This window comes from Mastigoproctus giganteus, chromosome 9 (assembly GCF_048544385.1).
Source record: "Mastigoproctus giganteus isolate SK-2022 chromosome 9, ASM4854438v1, whole genome shotgun sequence".
In the NCBI taxonomy this organism is placed as follows: domain Eukaryota; kingdom Metazoa; phylum Arthropoda; class Arachnida; order Uropygi; family Thelyphonidae; genus Mastigoproctus; species Mastigoproctus giganteus.
Window position 1 is genome coordinate 148,711,114 of NC_143583.1, and position 16,177 is coordinate 148,727,290.

At 37.2% G+C, this 16,177-nt stretch overlaps 1 protein-coding gene across 9 annotated transcripts in view; it reads right to left on the minus strand.

Annotated features, from left to right (window-relative positions):
- The window catches only part of Gyf (GIGYF family protein Gyf), a 915,224-nt gene that overhangs the window by 449,264 nt on the left and 449,783 nt on the right, over nt 1-16,177 (minus strand). For all 9 annotated transcript variants that reach the window (XM_090381591.1, XM_090381590.1, XM_090381592.1 and 6 more), the window contains one exon: nt 6,044-6,210. In XM_090381591.1, coding sequence (XP_090237717.1) covers nt 6,044-6,210 — 167 coding nt within the window. The remainder of the gene's footprint in view (nt 1-6,043; nt 6,211-16,177) is intronic.

The following is a 16,177-nucleotide window of genomic DNA, read 5'->3' on the forward strand; positions in this document are numbered from 1 at the left end:
TTGAAAATTAATTAGATAGTATATAATAATAAAAAATAATATTTTTTATTATTATATAATAAATAATAAAAAATATTTATTTTATAATACGTAAGTATAAATTATAATACGTAAGTCGTAATAAAATGCTTACGTATTTTATTACGACTATTACGTAATAAAATATTGCTAATGCTTTTGCTTCTATTGTAAGCAAACTTGTTTTTTGTTTGATTTTCTATCCAAACAGATAGAAAATCGAAAAACAGAAAAGACAGCCATTCCATCTCTTCCAATTTTTGTGTCTTAATCTAATGGATTTTAATTACACTTTGAGTTGTTCCCGCTATGAAAGTTGTTTTTATTTTCTCTGCATTCTTTGTAATTCTCGGCGTTGCCTCATTTAGGTCTGTAGCACGTGCAATATCACATGGTCTTTCATTTCGCTCAAAGTGTTTCACAATTTCATATTTTTTCTCTATCGACAGAGGCAGTCTGGCCATAAGCCTTATCCGGGAAATCCCGGTGGGCCGAAGGCCGGTGTGATTTTGGCCATAAACCGTAGTATGAGGCCACTATAAATTTTCCCGTGTAAGAATTTTTGACTCAGTCCGCCTCTGTTTATCGATATTGCTTCTTTTTTTTTCTCTCTGAATCTGCAGCGTCTTCTCCAGGACGCTTCCTTTTCACACCTTTTAAGTATTTTACTCATTTTTAAAACACAATTACAAAACGAGGAGGCACGCTTGATACACATAAACAAAGTTGTGCGCGTGTAGCAACTGAATAAACAACACCGTAAAGGCCGAGATACACTATTAACACCTCACATTTTACTAAAGCACATTTCTGGGGATTACTACCATAAAACAATTTCCAGTTGCGTTTCTGCTAGTGGAATCTGTTATAAACTGGTCGTAAACTCGATCTAATTGCAATTGCAAATTATCGATAGCTGGAATTGTGTGGGTTTTTACGTTATTTGTGTGTTATGTGAAATGTGTTTCCCCTTCACTGATATAAAACACATAAATACATTTTCAGAATCTTCTTCATTCCTATCGTGTTGCGTTCAGTTGGGGTGATTCCGCGTTCGACTGCCATTTCTTGTAAACACAAAGGCGAATCGTGCATAAGCGAATTCGGTTCGTGTTATATAAGATAACGTTCCCCTATTTATAAATCGTGTATGATCGAATTCGTGTAATGTAAACATGTGTTATACGAGGACCGACTGTATATTCCCTGGGCAAAACATTCGTTAAATTTGGTCGGCCATGCTGCAGTTGATTATTGCATAGATGCAGTAAATTTTTTTGCAATTTTGCAACAAACCTATATATTTTTCTCTGCTTCGAAAAAACGATGGTCTATTTTAAAATCAGGTTTGGGATCCAAAACGGCTTTCTGACACTAGATGGGAAGCACATATTAAAGCTACAAGAGCAATTATGAATAACTATTATTGATGCTTTTCAGGATGATGAATACAAATTTGGGGAAACCAAAAGAAAAGCCTCTATTACGAAAAAATTAAAAAAATTTGAATTTTTTTAATTTCAAATGGTGTATCTACACCAATATTAAACTCTTATTCTTAACGTATTATGCCTTGTGCATTTAGTTATTTTTAATGCTTGAATTATATATTGGAACAATTCCACAATACCAGCAAAATATTACAAGACTCTCAAACATCATTAAGTACATGTTCAAAACTGTATGCATATTTATCAGATTTCATAAAAGAAACAAGAATTAGTTTTAATGAATTTGAACAAAATGCAAAAGAAAAATTACCAGATAATGTAGATTATTGTAAGACAGCAAAGAAAAGAATAAGATCTAGAAAATTACAGATTAATGATGGCAACGCATCTGATATTGATGATCTTTCTACAAGAGATAAATTTAGGATAAAATCTTTCATGAATTCTTTAGAAAGTAATTTACAAAGAAGAGCTGAAGTGTATAAGAATATTTCTCAAATATTTTCATTTTTATTTAATTTTGACTAGACAGACAGAGAAATCAAAGAAAATGAAAAAATTTTCAGTAAATAATTACCCTGAAGACACAGATGATAACTTACATGAAGACATAAAACATTTTCATCTATATATAATGAAAAATCATTCTAAAACATATTAGTTTAATTATCAAAATTTTTACAATTTAATAATTCAAGACAAAATACAATCCATTTTTCCAAATGTTGAAACTACATTACGAATTTTTCTTACCTTGATGATAACTAATTGCTCTTGAGAAAGATCATTTAGAACACTTAAAAGGGTAAAAATGAATAGGCCAACAAGTCTTGAAACTGTGACATCTGTGTGTGTGTGGGGGGGGGGGGGTGTCACTGAGAATAAGTAAGTCTTCTCTATTAGTAAAGCATTACTTATTCGAGGTAGTGTAATATATGGTAACTCGTTGTGTAGGTGGTCACAATATGAAATACAATTAAATCAATGTGTTTACACTACTTATGTAGTTTTTCAATGACTTCGCTATGGTGTATTTATACCTATATTTTATAGTGCATTTTAAACCCAATCTATCATGCCTTGAGCATTTATATTTTATTTAAGTACTACCTTGCACACCTTTTTGGCGTCACTCATATTGTGGAAATAATTTCACAACTGGATTGGCATAATTGCAACACCAGAGTAAACCGAAGATAGTCCAACAAGCCTTGAAATGGTGCCACCTAGGTGGTGCCCACTGAAAATAATTAACAATAGTCTTCTCTATTAGTGAAGCATTACTTATTCGAGGTAGTGCAATACACGATAACTTGTTGTGAAAGCAGTCACAATATGAGATACAATTAAATCAATGCCTTTACACTACTTATGTAGTTTTTCATTATGAATTCATTATGGTGTATTTCCACCTATATTTTATAATGTATTTTAAACTCAATCTATTATGTCTTGAGCATTTATTTAAGTATTAATTTGAGTACTTCGTACAGGTCTGGAGGCCTCATTTTAGGAAGGATGTAGGGTTGCTTGAGTGAGTACAGAGAAGGGCTACAAGATTGGTAAGGGGAACAAAGGGGTACTCTTACCAAGAAAGGCTAAGTTCTGCAAATTGCAGTGTCTGGAAACTAGGCACCTGCGAGGTGATCTTACTGAGATATACAAGGCCTTGAATGGGTTGAGTAAGCTCAATTTTAATGGAATTCTTCCTCTTGCTCAGATTACAAACCTGAAGAGGCATAAATTCAAATTGAGGAAAGACAGTTGTCGAATAGGTGTGCAGAAATTTGACTTCAGCCAGGGGGTAGTTGATTGCTGGAACAAACTTTCATCTGTCATATTAGATAATAGCTTTAATAAATCCAAAGAAGAACTGGACAAACTTTTAGGGGGAATGAATGTGTGAAATGGGCTTTGTTTTGTTTTTTTTTAGCTGATGCTACATAAGTTTGCTCTCTTGCATCACATGCCTCTGCTACTAATACTACTCCACAAAGACAGAGTTCAGTTGTAGAGTGGCTGAAGTAGTGCAGCTTGGAGTCAAGAGATCGATGCCTAGTCAATATAAGACAAATATTGCAGAGTAGAAATAATGCACTTAAGAGTTAGCTTGCTGAATTAAATAGGAGTTGGGAAGAATCAGAATGTTGTTCTGCTTTTTGTAGAAGAGTTCTATCGAGTCTGCCACCTTTCGGTCAAGATTTTCAGACGTTGTGTTTTCTCCTGTTTTGCAGTGGCATCTGAATAAATGGATTAATTTTTTTTTCTTTTTTTTTTTTTTTTTTTTTTATGAAAACCCAAAACACGAGAAGTATTAGAACCTATTGTAGTTAGTACCGAGCATGGGTTGAAGGTTGAGAAGATGAAATAAGATATTTGTTGACATTAGACTTCAGAAATTAGAAGCTGAATGAATAAATGAGGAAGAAGAAGAAACATTGGTTCTGTGAGTTTGAAGTTAGACAGTAAAAGGATGTTGACTGATTGTGGTACATGTTCAGACTGCACTGAAAGAGAGAGAGAGTGGTAATTAATTAGTGTGAAGCCAATTCAAAAGAACAGTGTCCACGGAAGTATCTGTAGAAAAAGCATGCAGCAGAAACAGTAGTCTATGCAGAAACAGTACGTCTATGAGACAGCGAGTGGAGAAACTCTGTTAGAGATGAGTCATTAATTAACCTAACTGCCCTCTTCTGAATGGAATCTAGAAGCCTGAGAGAGGTTTTGGGGGCACCGCCCCAAATGTGGGAGCAATATTCCATGATCTGCAATTTTTACAGAATGAACAACTGTTTGAAAGAAAGTAACACCAAGAGCGAAAGAGAAAACTCAGTTTTTTTAGATGCAGAGGAAACAATATTTGTGATGTGCTTATGCGCAGAGAGATTAGAAGACAGGGTAATTCCCAATAAAGATAATATGATTGCCTAGAAATTGGGGTGTCCCTGAAGATAAGCATAGGAGCAGAAGAATCCTTTTTGTGAGATATAAGACAGGACTGAGTTTTAGAAGCATTGAAATCAACTAAGTTATCTTTGCCTCACTGGAGAATTACCTGAAGATCAGCATTTAAGGAAGTGATGGTGGATATTGGAGAAGTTGAACTGTTTGAGCAGGGTAAGGTTCCTCAAACTGGAATGCAATGTACTAGCAAAACTATGGTTTCTAGACAGTTTAAGACTTTAGAAAAAGTAGAAGTAATTGCAAAGGGATTTGTCACCCTTTATAGGAACTGGCTGGATATGAGCACATTTCAAAGGAGAAGGAAAAACAACTTTGGAATAAGAAAGTGAAAAAAGGTGATACAGAATGGGAGTAAATTCAGTAGCACCGGTTTTGAGAACTAGTGGAGAAATACTCTCAGGATCTGGAGTCTTCTTAGCATCAAGATTTGTCAAAATCCTTCTGACATCCTTTTGACAGAAGACCACAGGAGGCATTGAATGGAGCGTGTTGTGAATGGTGGGAAGTATTTTACCAAGGTCATTAAATAATGAGTTGGAAGGAAAATGGGATGCTAGCAGGTCAGCTTTATCCTTGGCTGAAGTGTTAACAGAACCATCTGGTTTTGACAGAGGTGGGAGGAGAGATGGGCAAAAGTTGTGGCCAATAGCTTTGACAAGTGACCAGAATGCTCGGCTACCATTAGGGCAAAAAGCAAGTTCTCTACTCTTAGCCTGTTCAAAATCTGGTTTGGACTGATTAATAATTGCTTTACAGTTGTTGCATGCTTTGGTGTAGGCAGAAAATGAACCTGAAGGTTTGGAAACAAGCAAATTACAATATTTAACATTCTTCTCTTGAACAGCCTTGGCACATTTATTGGAAAACCAAGGTTTAGATAAAGGATGAATTTTAAGGTGGAGTGCGAAATAAAGGATTCCATCCCTACAAAAATAATTTCACTGACATCAGAAGTTTTGAAACAGTAATCTGACCAAAGAAAAGAAATCTAGCAGATCATCCTGCAGAACACCACGAAGCCCAGCATTATGTAGCAATACAAATGAATGTTATTGATGGTCCAAGTGGCTGGTATGATGATATGAAAATGAAAGTGCTCACTTTAAAAAAAAATGTTTCTAAGGCCATAGCAATTACTGTCCTTACCACTGGTGATAAATCTAAAGTCAGTTGGATACTTTGAAATGTAGTCATGCAGTAAAGATAAGGATAGTAGTGTTTGATTTTGGTTTTTAATTTTTTATGTAATGCTATGAGTTTTTTTAACAGTAATATTGAATTAATTTTGTTTATGCTATAAGTACTACTTTCATTTATGTCAGTTTTTAAAATGTTATAATAAGATTTTTTGCAAAATATTGTACAGTTGTTTGAAACTGTATCAACTGACCTTATCAATCAAACACACACACACACACACACACACAATTTTTATTATTATTATTTTTTAACTTTACGGCTTATAATGTGATGCTACTTTGCCACTCGATCAGAAGATTGTACACTCTTTCTATATAGTAGTTCACTGCCTCAGGACTACAATACAGAGCAATATGGTATCAGTTTTCAGCATTCTTGAAAGGACAGCACTATATTTAACAAGCACCCACCTGAGTAATAACTGTTGCTGAAGGAACTGCTGATGTAACATTTGTTGCTGTAATACAGTAAGCTGGATGTCATCTTTAGGTTGCTGAGGTGGAGGTGGTGGAGGAGGTGGAGGCGGCGGTGCAGCAGCTCCTTGGGACATTGATAATGGTGCATTTAGTGGAATAACCTGAAAATAAATTATAGCTTATTATATGCACTAATTAATGATCATTATATATTAGTCTGAATGTTATACTTATATAGAATACATTCAAAAAAACAAGCATGCGAGCAAATAAGGAGATGTTATGGCAGTGACATTCCAAATGGAAAATTCAGTGTTCTGGGGATTATCTTCCTACTTTTCGTGCAAACATGAAAGAAATAATATATTTAATGTACAGGTTTTGTAATAATAGATTATTATAAATTAAATAACTTAGTTTGAGGCACATTCAGTGTATTTGTCTCATAGTAAAGGAAGCCTTTCAAATTTTTACTCTTACAAATGTTTAATACAAGCTCACTTGTCGTTACACAGTTATTCAAGTGCAAGCAAAGGTACATCAGTTGGAAATCAAATGCATCATAGACTTCCAAATCACAAATATCCTGAAAGCAAAGGATAAGTCCAAAAAAACCTCAGGGATAGCAAAAAAAGCTTATCAATCAGCATGACAGTGGTGACCTTGTGGAAGTATGGAAGGAATCATCATATTGGAACACCAATTCAAGAAGATCCTCAAGCTGTTATATCAGTCAGTTCTCTCATTTCCAGTTGAGGGACACCAGTACTTCTGCATTCCATAAAACGGTGCCAACAACGTCATATAAATGCTGAAGCAAAGATAACATAAAATACTGAAGGAAAACAAACAGAGGTAGTGGAGGAAAACAAAATAGAAATTAAATTTTGAGTGTAAAGATAAAGAGGACAAATGCTGAAGGTAAAAAAAAAAAAAAAAAAGGCAATCAGAGTTAAAGAGAACTGAAATGAATAATACCTGTTTTAGTATTAGCATTAGCAGAGGGGTTTTGATGCAAGAAAGCAAGCTTATGCAGCATCAGCCAAAAAAAAAAAAAAAAAAACACCCACTTCACCCCTCTGTTTGTTCAAAATACCTGTCCAGCTGAGCCTTAAACTTATTTAGGCTATCAACCTCCACCACAAGGGATGGAAGTCTGTTCCACCAACCAACCACCCGCTGGCTAAAGGCAAATTTCCGCACGTCTATCCTACATCTGTCTTTCCTCAATTTGAATTTATGCCCTCTCAGGTGATTTTTCTGAGCTAGAGGAAGAATCCCATCAGCATTGAGCATGCTTAAACCATTCAAGGCTTTATACACCTCTATCAGATCACCTCGCTGGTGCCTAGTCTCCAGACACTGTAATTTGCAAAACTTAAGCCTTTCTTCGTAAGAGCACCCCTTTATTCCATTCACTAATCTTGTTGCCCTTCTCTGTACTCGTTCCAGCAGCTCTACATCCTTCTTGAAATGAGGCCTCCAGACCTGTATGCAGTACTCTAGGTGTGGCCTGACCATCGCCTTATACAATGGAATAATTACCTCCTTATCCCTCTGGAAAAATTCCTGTATATCATTGACAATACTCCATGAGCTACTCTTGCAGCCCGTCTGCACTGCTCAGAGAACTTCATATCTGCCTGCACAACCACCCCCAAGTCCCTTTCATTCTCTACCACTGTCAGTGTAGTACCACAGAGTTGATACGTTGCTCTGGGGTTGCTGTTTCCCATGTGTAGTACTTTACATTTGTCAATGTTAAACTTCATTTGCCACCTCTCAGCCCATCTGCTCAACCTTTCCAGATCCTGTTGCAGCAGCATAGTGTCAGTAGTGTCCTTGACAACCCTGCCAACCTTTGTATCGTCTGCAAACTTGGACATTAAGCCCGATATACCATCATCAATATCATTTATAAATACAGAAAACAATAATGGACCCAACACTGAGCCCTGAGGGACTCCACTAATAACATCAGTCCACGATGAGCAGTGTCCATTGATTACCACTCTCTGTCTTCTCCCCCTCAACCACCCCTTTATCCATAGCAGCAATTTGCCTCCAATGTCACACTGCTCCAATTTGTGTAGCAGTCTTCCATGTGCAACAGTATCAAAAGCCTTTCTAAGATCCAAGTATATTGAGAACAACAGCTATTGTGTAATGTCAGCGCAATAAAAGAAGGAAGAAGAAGCAGATATGATTCTTAATTACAATTGAATCTTTTGATGCAAAGGTAGACCCTATTCACTAAAACTTATTCTTAATTCTAATTTATGTAAGAATGGATCCTTTCTCAAAGTAAAACTTTTGATCCTATAAGATACATTATGTTATAATATATGTTATGTATCAATGAATATAGTTTTCTAGCACATTTCATTATACGTATACAGAATGATCACCAAATTATGACCACCTACCTACCACCATTCGCATGGATAATAGCCGCTCTTCACCTAGGCAATGGCTCCACTAGACATCTCAAGTCCTCTGTAAGGATCTGCAGCCATGCTGCAAAACTTTCCACGGTATCAGAATAGATGATGGTTGCATGTCAATCACTTTCCATTCCAAAACAGCCCACAGGTGTTCAAACTGAATTGAGGTCAGGTGAATTTGGAGGCCAATCAAGATGGGTGATATCTTCACTGTTTGTTGCTCGAACCACTTGTGCACAGTGCAGGCCCACATTGACTTGGAACATTCCATTTCCTTCCAAGAAAAAATGCAACTTGGCAGGATGCATATGGTCTCCCTAAGAAGTGCCAGTAGACCTCGTCAGTGAAACATTGGTCCATGCACACCAGGGCTCCCAGTTCTTTCCAGCAAAACATGCCCCATGTTAAGCAACCACTGCCACCTGCTTGGACAGTGGGCACCATGCACAATGGTTCTATGGACTTGTGTTGCTTATGCCACACACACACACACAACGGTGTCACTGCACCAGGTATTTGGATCATTTGACCAGCACACTTCAGTGTCAAACTAGCATTTTGTTGACACTGCAGCATTCACAGTCAATGATGATCAGGGGTGAGGAGAGGGTATCTCTTGGGTGTCTGCTGTGAAACACCATATATCTGAATGTGCAGCACATCATCATTTGGGATATTGTTCTTGCATTTCCCATATTGTATTGCAAAATCAATTGTCATATGCAAAGTCACATGCTGTTCAGCCCATACAGCACACTGCACCCTTCACTTACCATGAACATCCAACTTACCTAATCCTTTACAGTTCTGTCAGCAGGAGGTGACAGTTCGACCACATTGATCCGTGAGTAATTGAAAATACATGCCACTTTTTGTAGTAGTAGAGGCATGTGATGCAAGAAAACAAGCATATGTAGCATCAGCCAAAAAAAAAAAAAAAATCCACACAACCATTCCCTCAAAGTTTGTCCAGTTCCTCCTTGGATTTATTTAAGCTATCAACTTCCACAACAACATATGGAAGTTTGTTCCAGCAAATAACTACCTGCTGGCTAAAGGCAAATTTTTGCATATCCATTCGACAACTGTCTTTTTGAACTTATGCCCCCGTCAGGTTCATAATTTGAGCAAGTGGAAGAATTTCATCAGAATTCAGCATGCTCAAACATTCAAGGCTTTATACACTTCAATCAGATCACCTCGCAGGTGACTAGTCTCCAGCTGCTGCAATTTGCAGAACTTAAGCCTTTCTTGGTAAGAGGACCCCTTCGTCTCCCCCCCAATCTTGTTGCCCTTCTCTGTACACACTCGAGCACTCCATATCCTTCTTAAATGAGGCCTCCAGACCTGAACACAGTACTCAAGGTATGGCCTGACCATTGCCTTATACAAAGGAATATTCACCTCCTTCTCCCTGATAGCAAAATTCCTGCATATCATTGACAATACCCCATGATCTGCTCTGGCAGCCTGTCTCAAGATACTTCATATCTCACTGCATAATCACTAGCAGGTCTTTTTCATTTTCTACCACCCTAAGTGTCATACTACACAATTGGTACAAGCTCCCAAAATCATGTCCTTTTGAAATTCCATGATATTCTTTACTACATCCCACAACTGCTACTTTATCACTTTGACTTGCACTACTGGATGCAAATTACCATGGTCCTTATGTAGAAGCTGTTCGGCTTTTATACTGTGAGCTATGTAGCATAGTCCATAATGGATGGGTGATAATAATTCAGTGATCACTGAGTGTGTGTGTGTGTGTGTGTATATATATATATATATATATATGTCCAAATTATATAAGTTATTCATCATTTGAAAATCCAATATCCATTATTATGGATATTGGATTTGGTATACAGGCAGATGATAACAGAAACCGATGGCTCAGTCTAACATGGAATTTTATTTTGTAGGGGTTTAGCCCTCGACAAAGACTCTTGCAAAATGGGTTCCCATGTAAGGCTTATTTTGTTATTTAACCTAATATTTTATATATTTGTAACACTTAATAATTTTTTATATATATTTTACAATTTAACTCTGGAATATTTGGATTCTTTATATATATATATATATATATATGCATATGTGCCTATTGTCTTCACCACATCTTTGTCTGCAAGTAACAAAAGGACTCCCGGTGGATGGATTTTAATGAAATTTTATATTTGGGCTTTGAAAAATTTGTCAAGCCATTCCAAATTTAATTAAAATCAGAAAAAAAAGAAATCCATTAAGTATTATTTCTTTGTTCCACACAAATTTTATGGAAAAAATAATTCCTGTATTAAATGTAATTCTAATGCAGTACTGTTCACTTTAGATAGGCTGTACAGGCTTCACATGTGTTCTTATATAAGACTCATGAATATGGTGTCGCTTGAAGAGTACATACCTATATAGCGGTATTCAAAAGGATTGCATCACATGCAAAATTCACCAAATTTCTGTGAAATTTGGCAATATATATATGTTATAAATATGCCAAGCCTAGTATTCTGTGTTATTGCAATGGTTTACAGAATTAACACTGCATATGAAAAGTGTTGTTGTTGTTGCTGCTGCGTTGGATGTAGAGGGACATTCTATGCACGAAATAGCTATAAGGATTGACTGTAATCAATGAACAGTGACAAGTTTGTTATAAAAATTACCAAAATCTGGCAGTATAACAATAAGAAAGTGAATGTTCACAAATATCTTCTGCAGTGAAGGAGAGATTTCTAGTCTGTCTGTGCATCCGAAACAGAAGATCCTCATCGACAGATCTCAAAGCAGCATGGGAAGAGGATAGAGGAGTAAAGGCAAGTACTGCTACAGTACATAGATGCCTTTTCTCATTGGGATTAGTAGCATGTTGCCCAAGGAAAAAAAGCCACTGTTGATGCAAAAAATAAAAGCATAGCATCAAAATTGGACAAAAGAGTACATACTATTGGTCAAAGGAACAGTGGAAATGTGTTATTTCCTCTGATGAATCAAAATTCAACTTGCATAGTTTGGAAGGCTAGTAGACTGGTAGACGAAGAAGAGAAGAATTTCAACCTGACTGTATTGCTTCGACAATGAAACATTGTTCATCACAAATGATATGTGGATGTATATGATGATATGTGGCTATACAAACAGAAGAGTTGGCCGTTTTGAATTTGTAAAAGATTCAGTAAATGCTGAGGTGCACAAGGAAATTCTGGGCACAAAATTACTTCCCATAATTAGAGATCAATAAAGGGATGTTGCCAATTGTATTTATCAAAAAGGACTCTGCTCCATAACTGAGGTTTAACATTGACAAATGAAAAGTACTGCATATGGGTAGATGTAACCCCAGAGTAACCTACCAACTGTGTGGTACTACACTTAGGATGGTAGAAATGAAAAAGACCTGAGAGTAACTGTGCAGTCAGATATGTAGTTTTCTGAGCAGTGCAGACAGGCTTCCAAAGCAGGTCTTGGGGTTATTGTCAATGATATACAGGAATTATGCTAGTAGGGAAAAGGAGGTGATTATCACTTTGTATAAGGCAATGGTCAGGCCACACCTTGAATACTGTGTACAGGTCTGGAGGCCTCATTTTAGGAAGGATGTAGAATTGCTTGAGCAAGTACAGAGAAGGGCAACAAGATTGGTGTGTGTGTGTGGGGGGGGGTTGGAATAAAGGGGTTCTCTTACCAAGAAAGGCTTAAGTTCTACAAACTGCAGTGGCTGGAGACTAGGCACCTGCAAAGTGATCTGGCTGAGGTGTATAAGGCCTTTAATGGGTTGAACAGGCTCAATGCTAATGGGATTGTTCCTCTCGCTCAGATTACGAACCTGAGGGGACATAAATTTAAATTGAGGAAAGACAGCGAAATGGGATGGGTTTTTTTTTTTTTTGGCTGATGCTTCTATTAATGCTAATTTCATTGTCTTTACTATCCACAGGTGCTAAAATAGTTGCAGGATAAATCAATACACACTATAATTATAATACACTATATCTGGGAACAATCCAGACCTCAATCCAATCAAAAATTGTTGGAACAGAATGGGTGTTTCAGTAATGCAAAAAAAAAAAAGAAAAAAAAAAAAAAACCCACTTTGAGAACTGCAAGAGACATTAATCCAAGTTTGGTAGCAGCAGATTCCCCAGGATTACATTTAGAACCTTATCCAGTTGATGTCATCACAGCAAGGGATGTACAAACAAAATAGTGTGCATTTTTGGTTCTATATATATATATATACAAAGGGTACTAGGAAAGTTTTGCAATACAGCTTTGTTTATTTAATTTTTTCAAAGTAATTTCCTCTACATTCAATACACCTCTCCATCCTCCGAAACCAATCTTTAAACCAGTTCTGCCAAGTTTCACTAGGGAGTAAAGCACACTCGTTGTCCCAAGCTCCTCATCACTGGAAAACTGCCTCCCTTTTAGCTTCATTTTCACATGCGGGAACAGCGCAAAGTCGCAGGGAGCAAGGTCTGGACTGTAGGGAGGGTGCTCGAGAAGTTTCAGTCCTGTCGTGGTCAAACATTCGGTGAAGGCTTTGGCGCGGTGAGCTGCAGCATTATCGTGATGGAGGTACCAGGTGTCCATTCTTGACTTTGGCCGCAGGTTCTTCATAGATCCAATGACTTTAGGCAGGCATTGTTCAGTATACCACTTAGCTGTGACTGTCTTCCGCGTGTCCAAAACGACACGTTCCACAATTCCACTCGATTTGAAAAATACAGCTATCATTTTCTTCTTTACAGATCGGGATTTTCTGACAATTACGGGTGTGTCGTCATCATCAAAGACCCAAACTTTGTTTTGAGCCTTGGTCGGCAGATCGTAATAGTACAGCCAAGTCTCGTCACCTGTCACGATGTTGTTCACATACCGAGATTGTCCCTTATCAAACTTTTTTAACATCTCCTGGCACCAAGTCACACGTCGTGTCATCTGCTCTTCAGTCAGTTGATGCGGCACCCAGAGAGAACAAAGTTTCTTCATGTGCAAATGATCTTGCAGAATCGAACGAATTGCTGGTGCATTTAGGCCCAAAGTATCCTCTATCTGTTGGTAGGTCACTCGCCTATTTTCGTCAAGCATTTTCCTCACAGCAGTAACGTTTTCCTCCGTAACTGACGTTCGTGGCCTTCCCGGCCTCTCAGAATCCTCCAGAGTGAAATTTCCCCTTTGGAATTCTCTATACCACCTGAATATCGTTGTACGATGTGGACAATCATCATCTAGTGCAAGAGTCATTTCTTCTAAGCACTGGTCTATGGTTAAACCACGCACGAAATTAAACCCAAAACTGTCCTTATCTCATTTCGTGACCACGATGCCATCGCAAGTACTTTACACTCTCACTACTAATGAATAACTGAGCCCATCGACTTGGCGCGGCGGCTACTATGCACGTATGAACATGTCTCAACAAGCAGCTTCCTGTGATTCATTGTTGCGTCATATTGCAAAACTTTCCTAGTACCCTTTGTATGCCCCAGGGGTTAATCTTGGGGACTTGACTAAGTGACTTATCGAAAGTATAATTAGTGAAGTTTGATTTAAATTTCTTATTGATTTGTTACGTTTCAAGTTTTCTGTTGCACGAAGTGCATAGATTAGCTGCCCTACGTTCTCGTCGTCTGGGGTGAGCGGTTAGGGGTTTACCCCCCTAACCGGCTAAACGGGCATTGATTAGGTGGGGTAGAGTGAATTTGGTTAAATTATATTCTTATTGTAAAGTTAAAAGTTGTAAATAGTTGGCAATTACAGCCCTTTAATGTTTGGCAAAAAGTCGAGCGCTAGCTCTCTTTCCAAGAAGAAAGCACATATTGATATGGATAGTGACTCAGGAGATTCAGAGAGTGAAAATGCTGAAGTTCAGGAAGAAGTGGAAGAAATAGTTCCTGAAGGGACACCACAGGATATAGCTTCTAAAAAGGGAAGGCAGGGGACATGGACACCAGAAAAGAAAGTTGAAATGATATACAACATGAAGAAGTTGTTGAACTCTATGATAAAAAGTTCAGGACAAGGACCAGTGGAAACTAGTATAGAAAAAATAGTGGAGGCACGAGAGAGATTAAGGGCTCTCTTATTACAAAGAGAGCACCGAGTAACAGGCAATGTTGCAACAAAGATCATGGAAATTTGGGATGACTTAGAAATGGTAATAGTAAAGTTGGAGATAGATCTACAAGTGAGCAAAGTTGAAAAGCAAAGTACTCAAGAACAAAATAAAAAGGAATATGCTACCGTACTAAAAGAAAAGTGTGTTGCAAAGCCACGGGTAGCAATTATTACCACCAAGAACAAAAAACATAAATGTAGTGAAGACATCAAAAAAGACCTAATTAGAAATGTGAGACCGGAGCTACAACATGTTAAAGTCCAAAATCTAAGAACTGTTCTGGATAATAAGATCGTACTCGAGGTAGAATCAGAAAAAGATATAGATATGCTCGCTGAATGTCCAAAGTTCAAAGAACTAAAATTGTGTGTAGAAAAGGTACCGAAGAGAAATCCTAAAGTTTTAATTTACGATGTAGAACTAGATGTGAATGAAGATGAATTAAAAGAACAACTATGGATCAAAAATTTAAAAGACTATGGAGCAAACCAAGAAGTGTTCCAAAAAAGTTTCAATGTGATATCTGTCAACAAGGCAAAGAGCAAGAAGTTCAATAACTGGATAGTGCAGATAGCAGGTCCTGTCCACAAACAGTTGATCAGTAAAGGAAAAGTGTTCATCAATTGGTCCGCTTGTCGGGTCCGTGACATTATCACGGTAACCCAGTGTTACAGATGTATGAGTTATGGCCATATCGCGAAGTCCTGTAAAATGAAAGCATTTTGCGGACATTGTTCCACCGAAGGACATTCATATAAAGATTGTGAGAACAAGGAAAAGTCACCTTGCTGTATAAATTGCAAGCGTAAAAAACAGAGAGCAGAACATAGTGCCGTAGATCATGCCTGTCCTGAATATGAAAAGGCTTTAGCCTTAAATCGAAGAAGAACAGATTATGATTAGAGATTGTGCTGTCTTGGGGAGAGACCTAGTGTGAGACTACAATTTTATTATGATAAAAGTTTTTTAGCCGCCATATGAGTAGAGGTCTTCCTCCACGAGGAAGGGGCGGTAACTGTGGTCACACGGGATATTTGCTTATCTCTGTGTGACCACAGGCTAAAGACCGAAATAATAAACTGTTTAATCAACAGAAATGTTAGAATAATTTTGGCCTAATAACCATAGTAGTGATGATAATTCACACAAATAATAATTGTAATAAAACTAAAAAGATTAAGACTTTTGCGCAGATAGGCTATTGCCTGGGTGGCGCACTGAAGGTTCTGTTGCTTAAATGGAGTACCCTTTGTATATATATATATATATATATCTGCCTGTCATCCTATTATGAGCAAAGTAAAGGGGGGAAAAAAAAAATCACTGCTGTTATAAAATTTTTGTCATTATATGAAACATAAGTAACATGCTGTTATTTTGGAGAAAAGTACTTATTTCATTGTATACCCATAAGGCATAATATTTTCTGCAATTAACAGTTTCATGTGTATATTGCTATTATGTTTTTTCAGCTACTTTTAAAAAAGATTAACTGCCAGTATAAGGCCAAGCAACCTAAAAATTTTTTATTTATTTATATTTTTTTTTTTTTGAGTACCA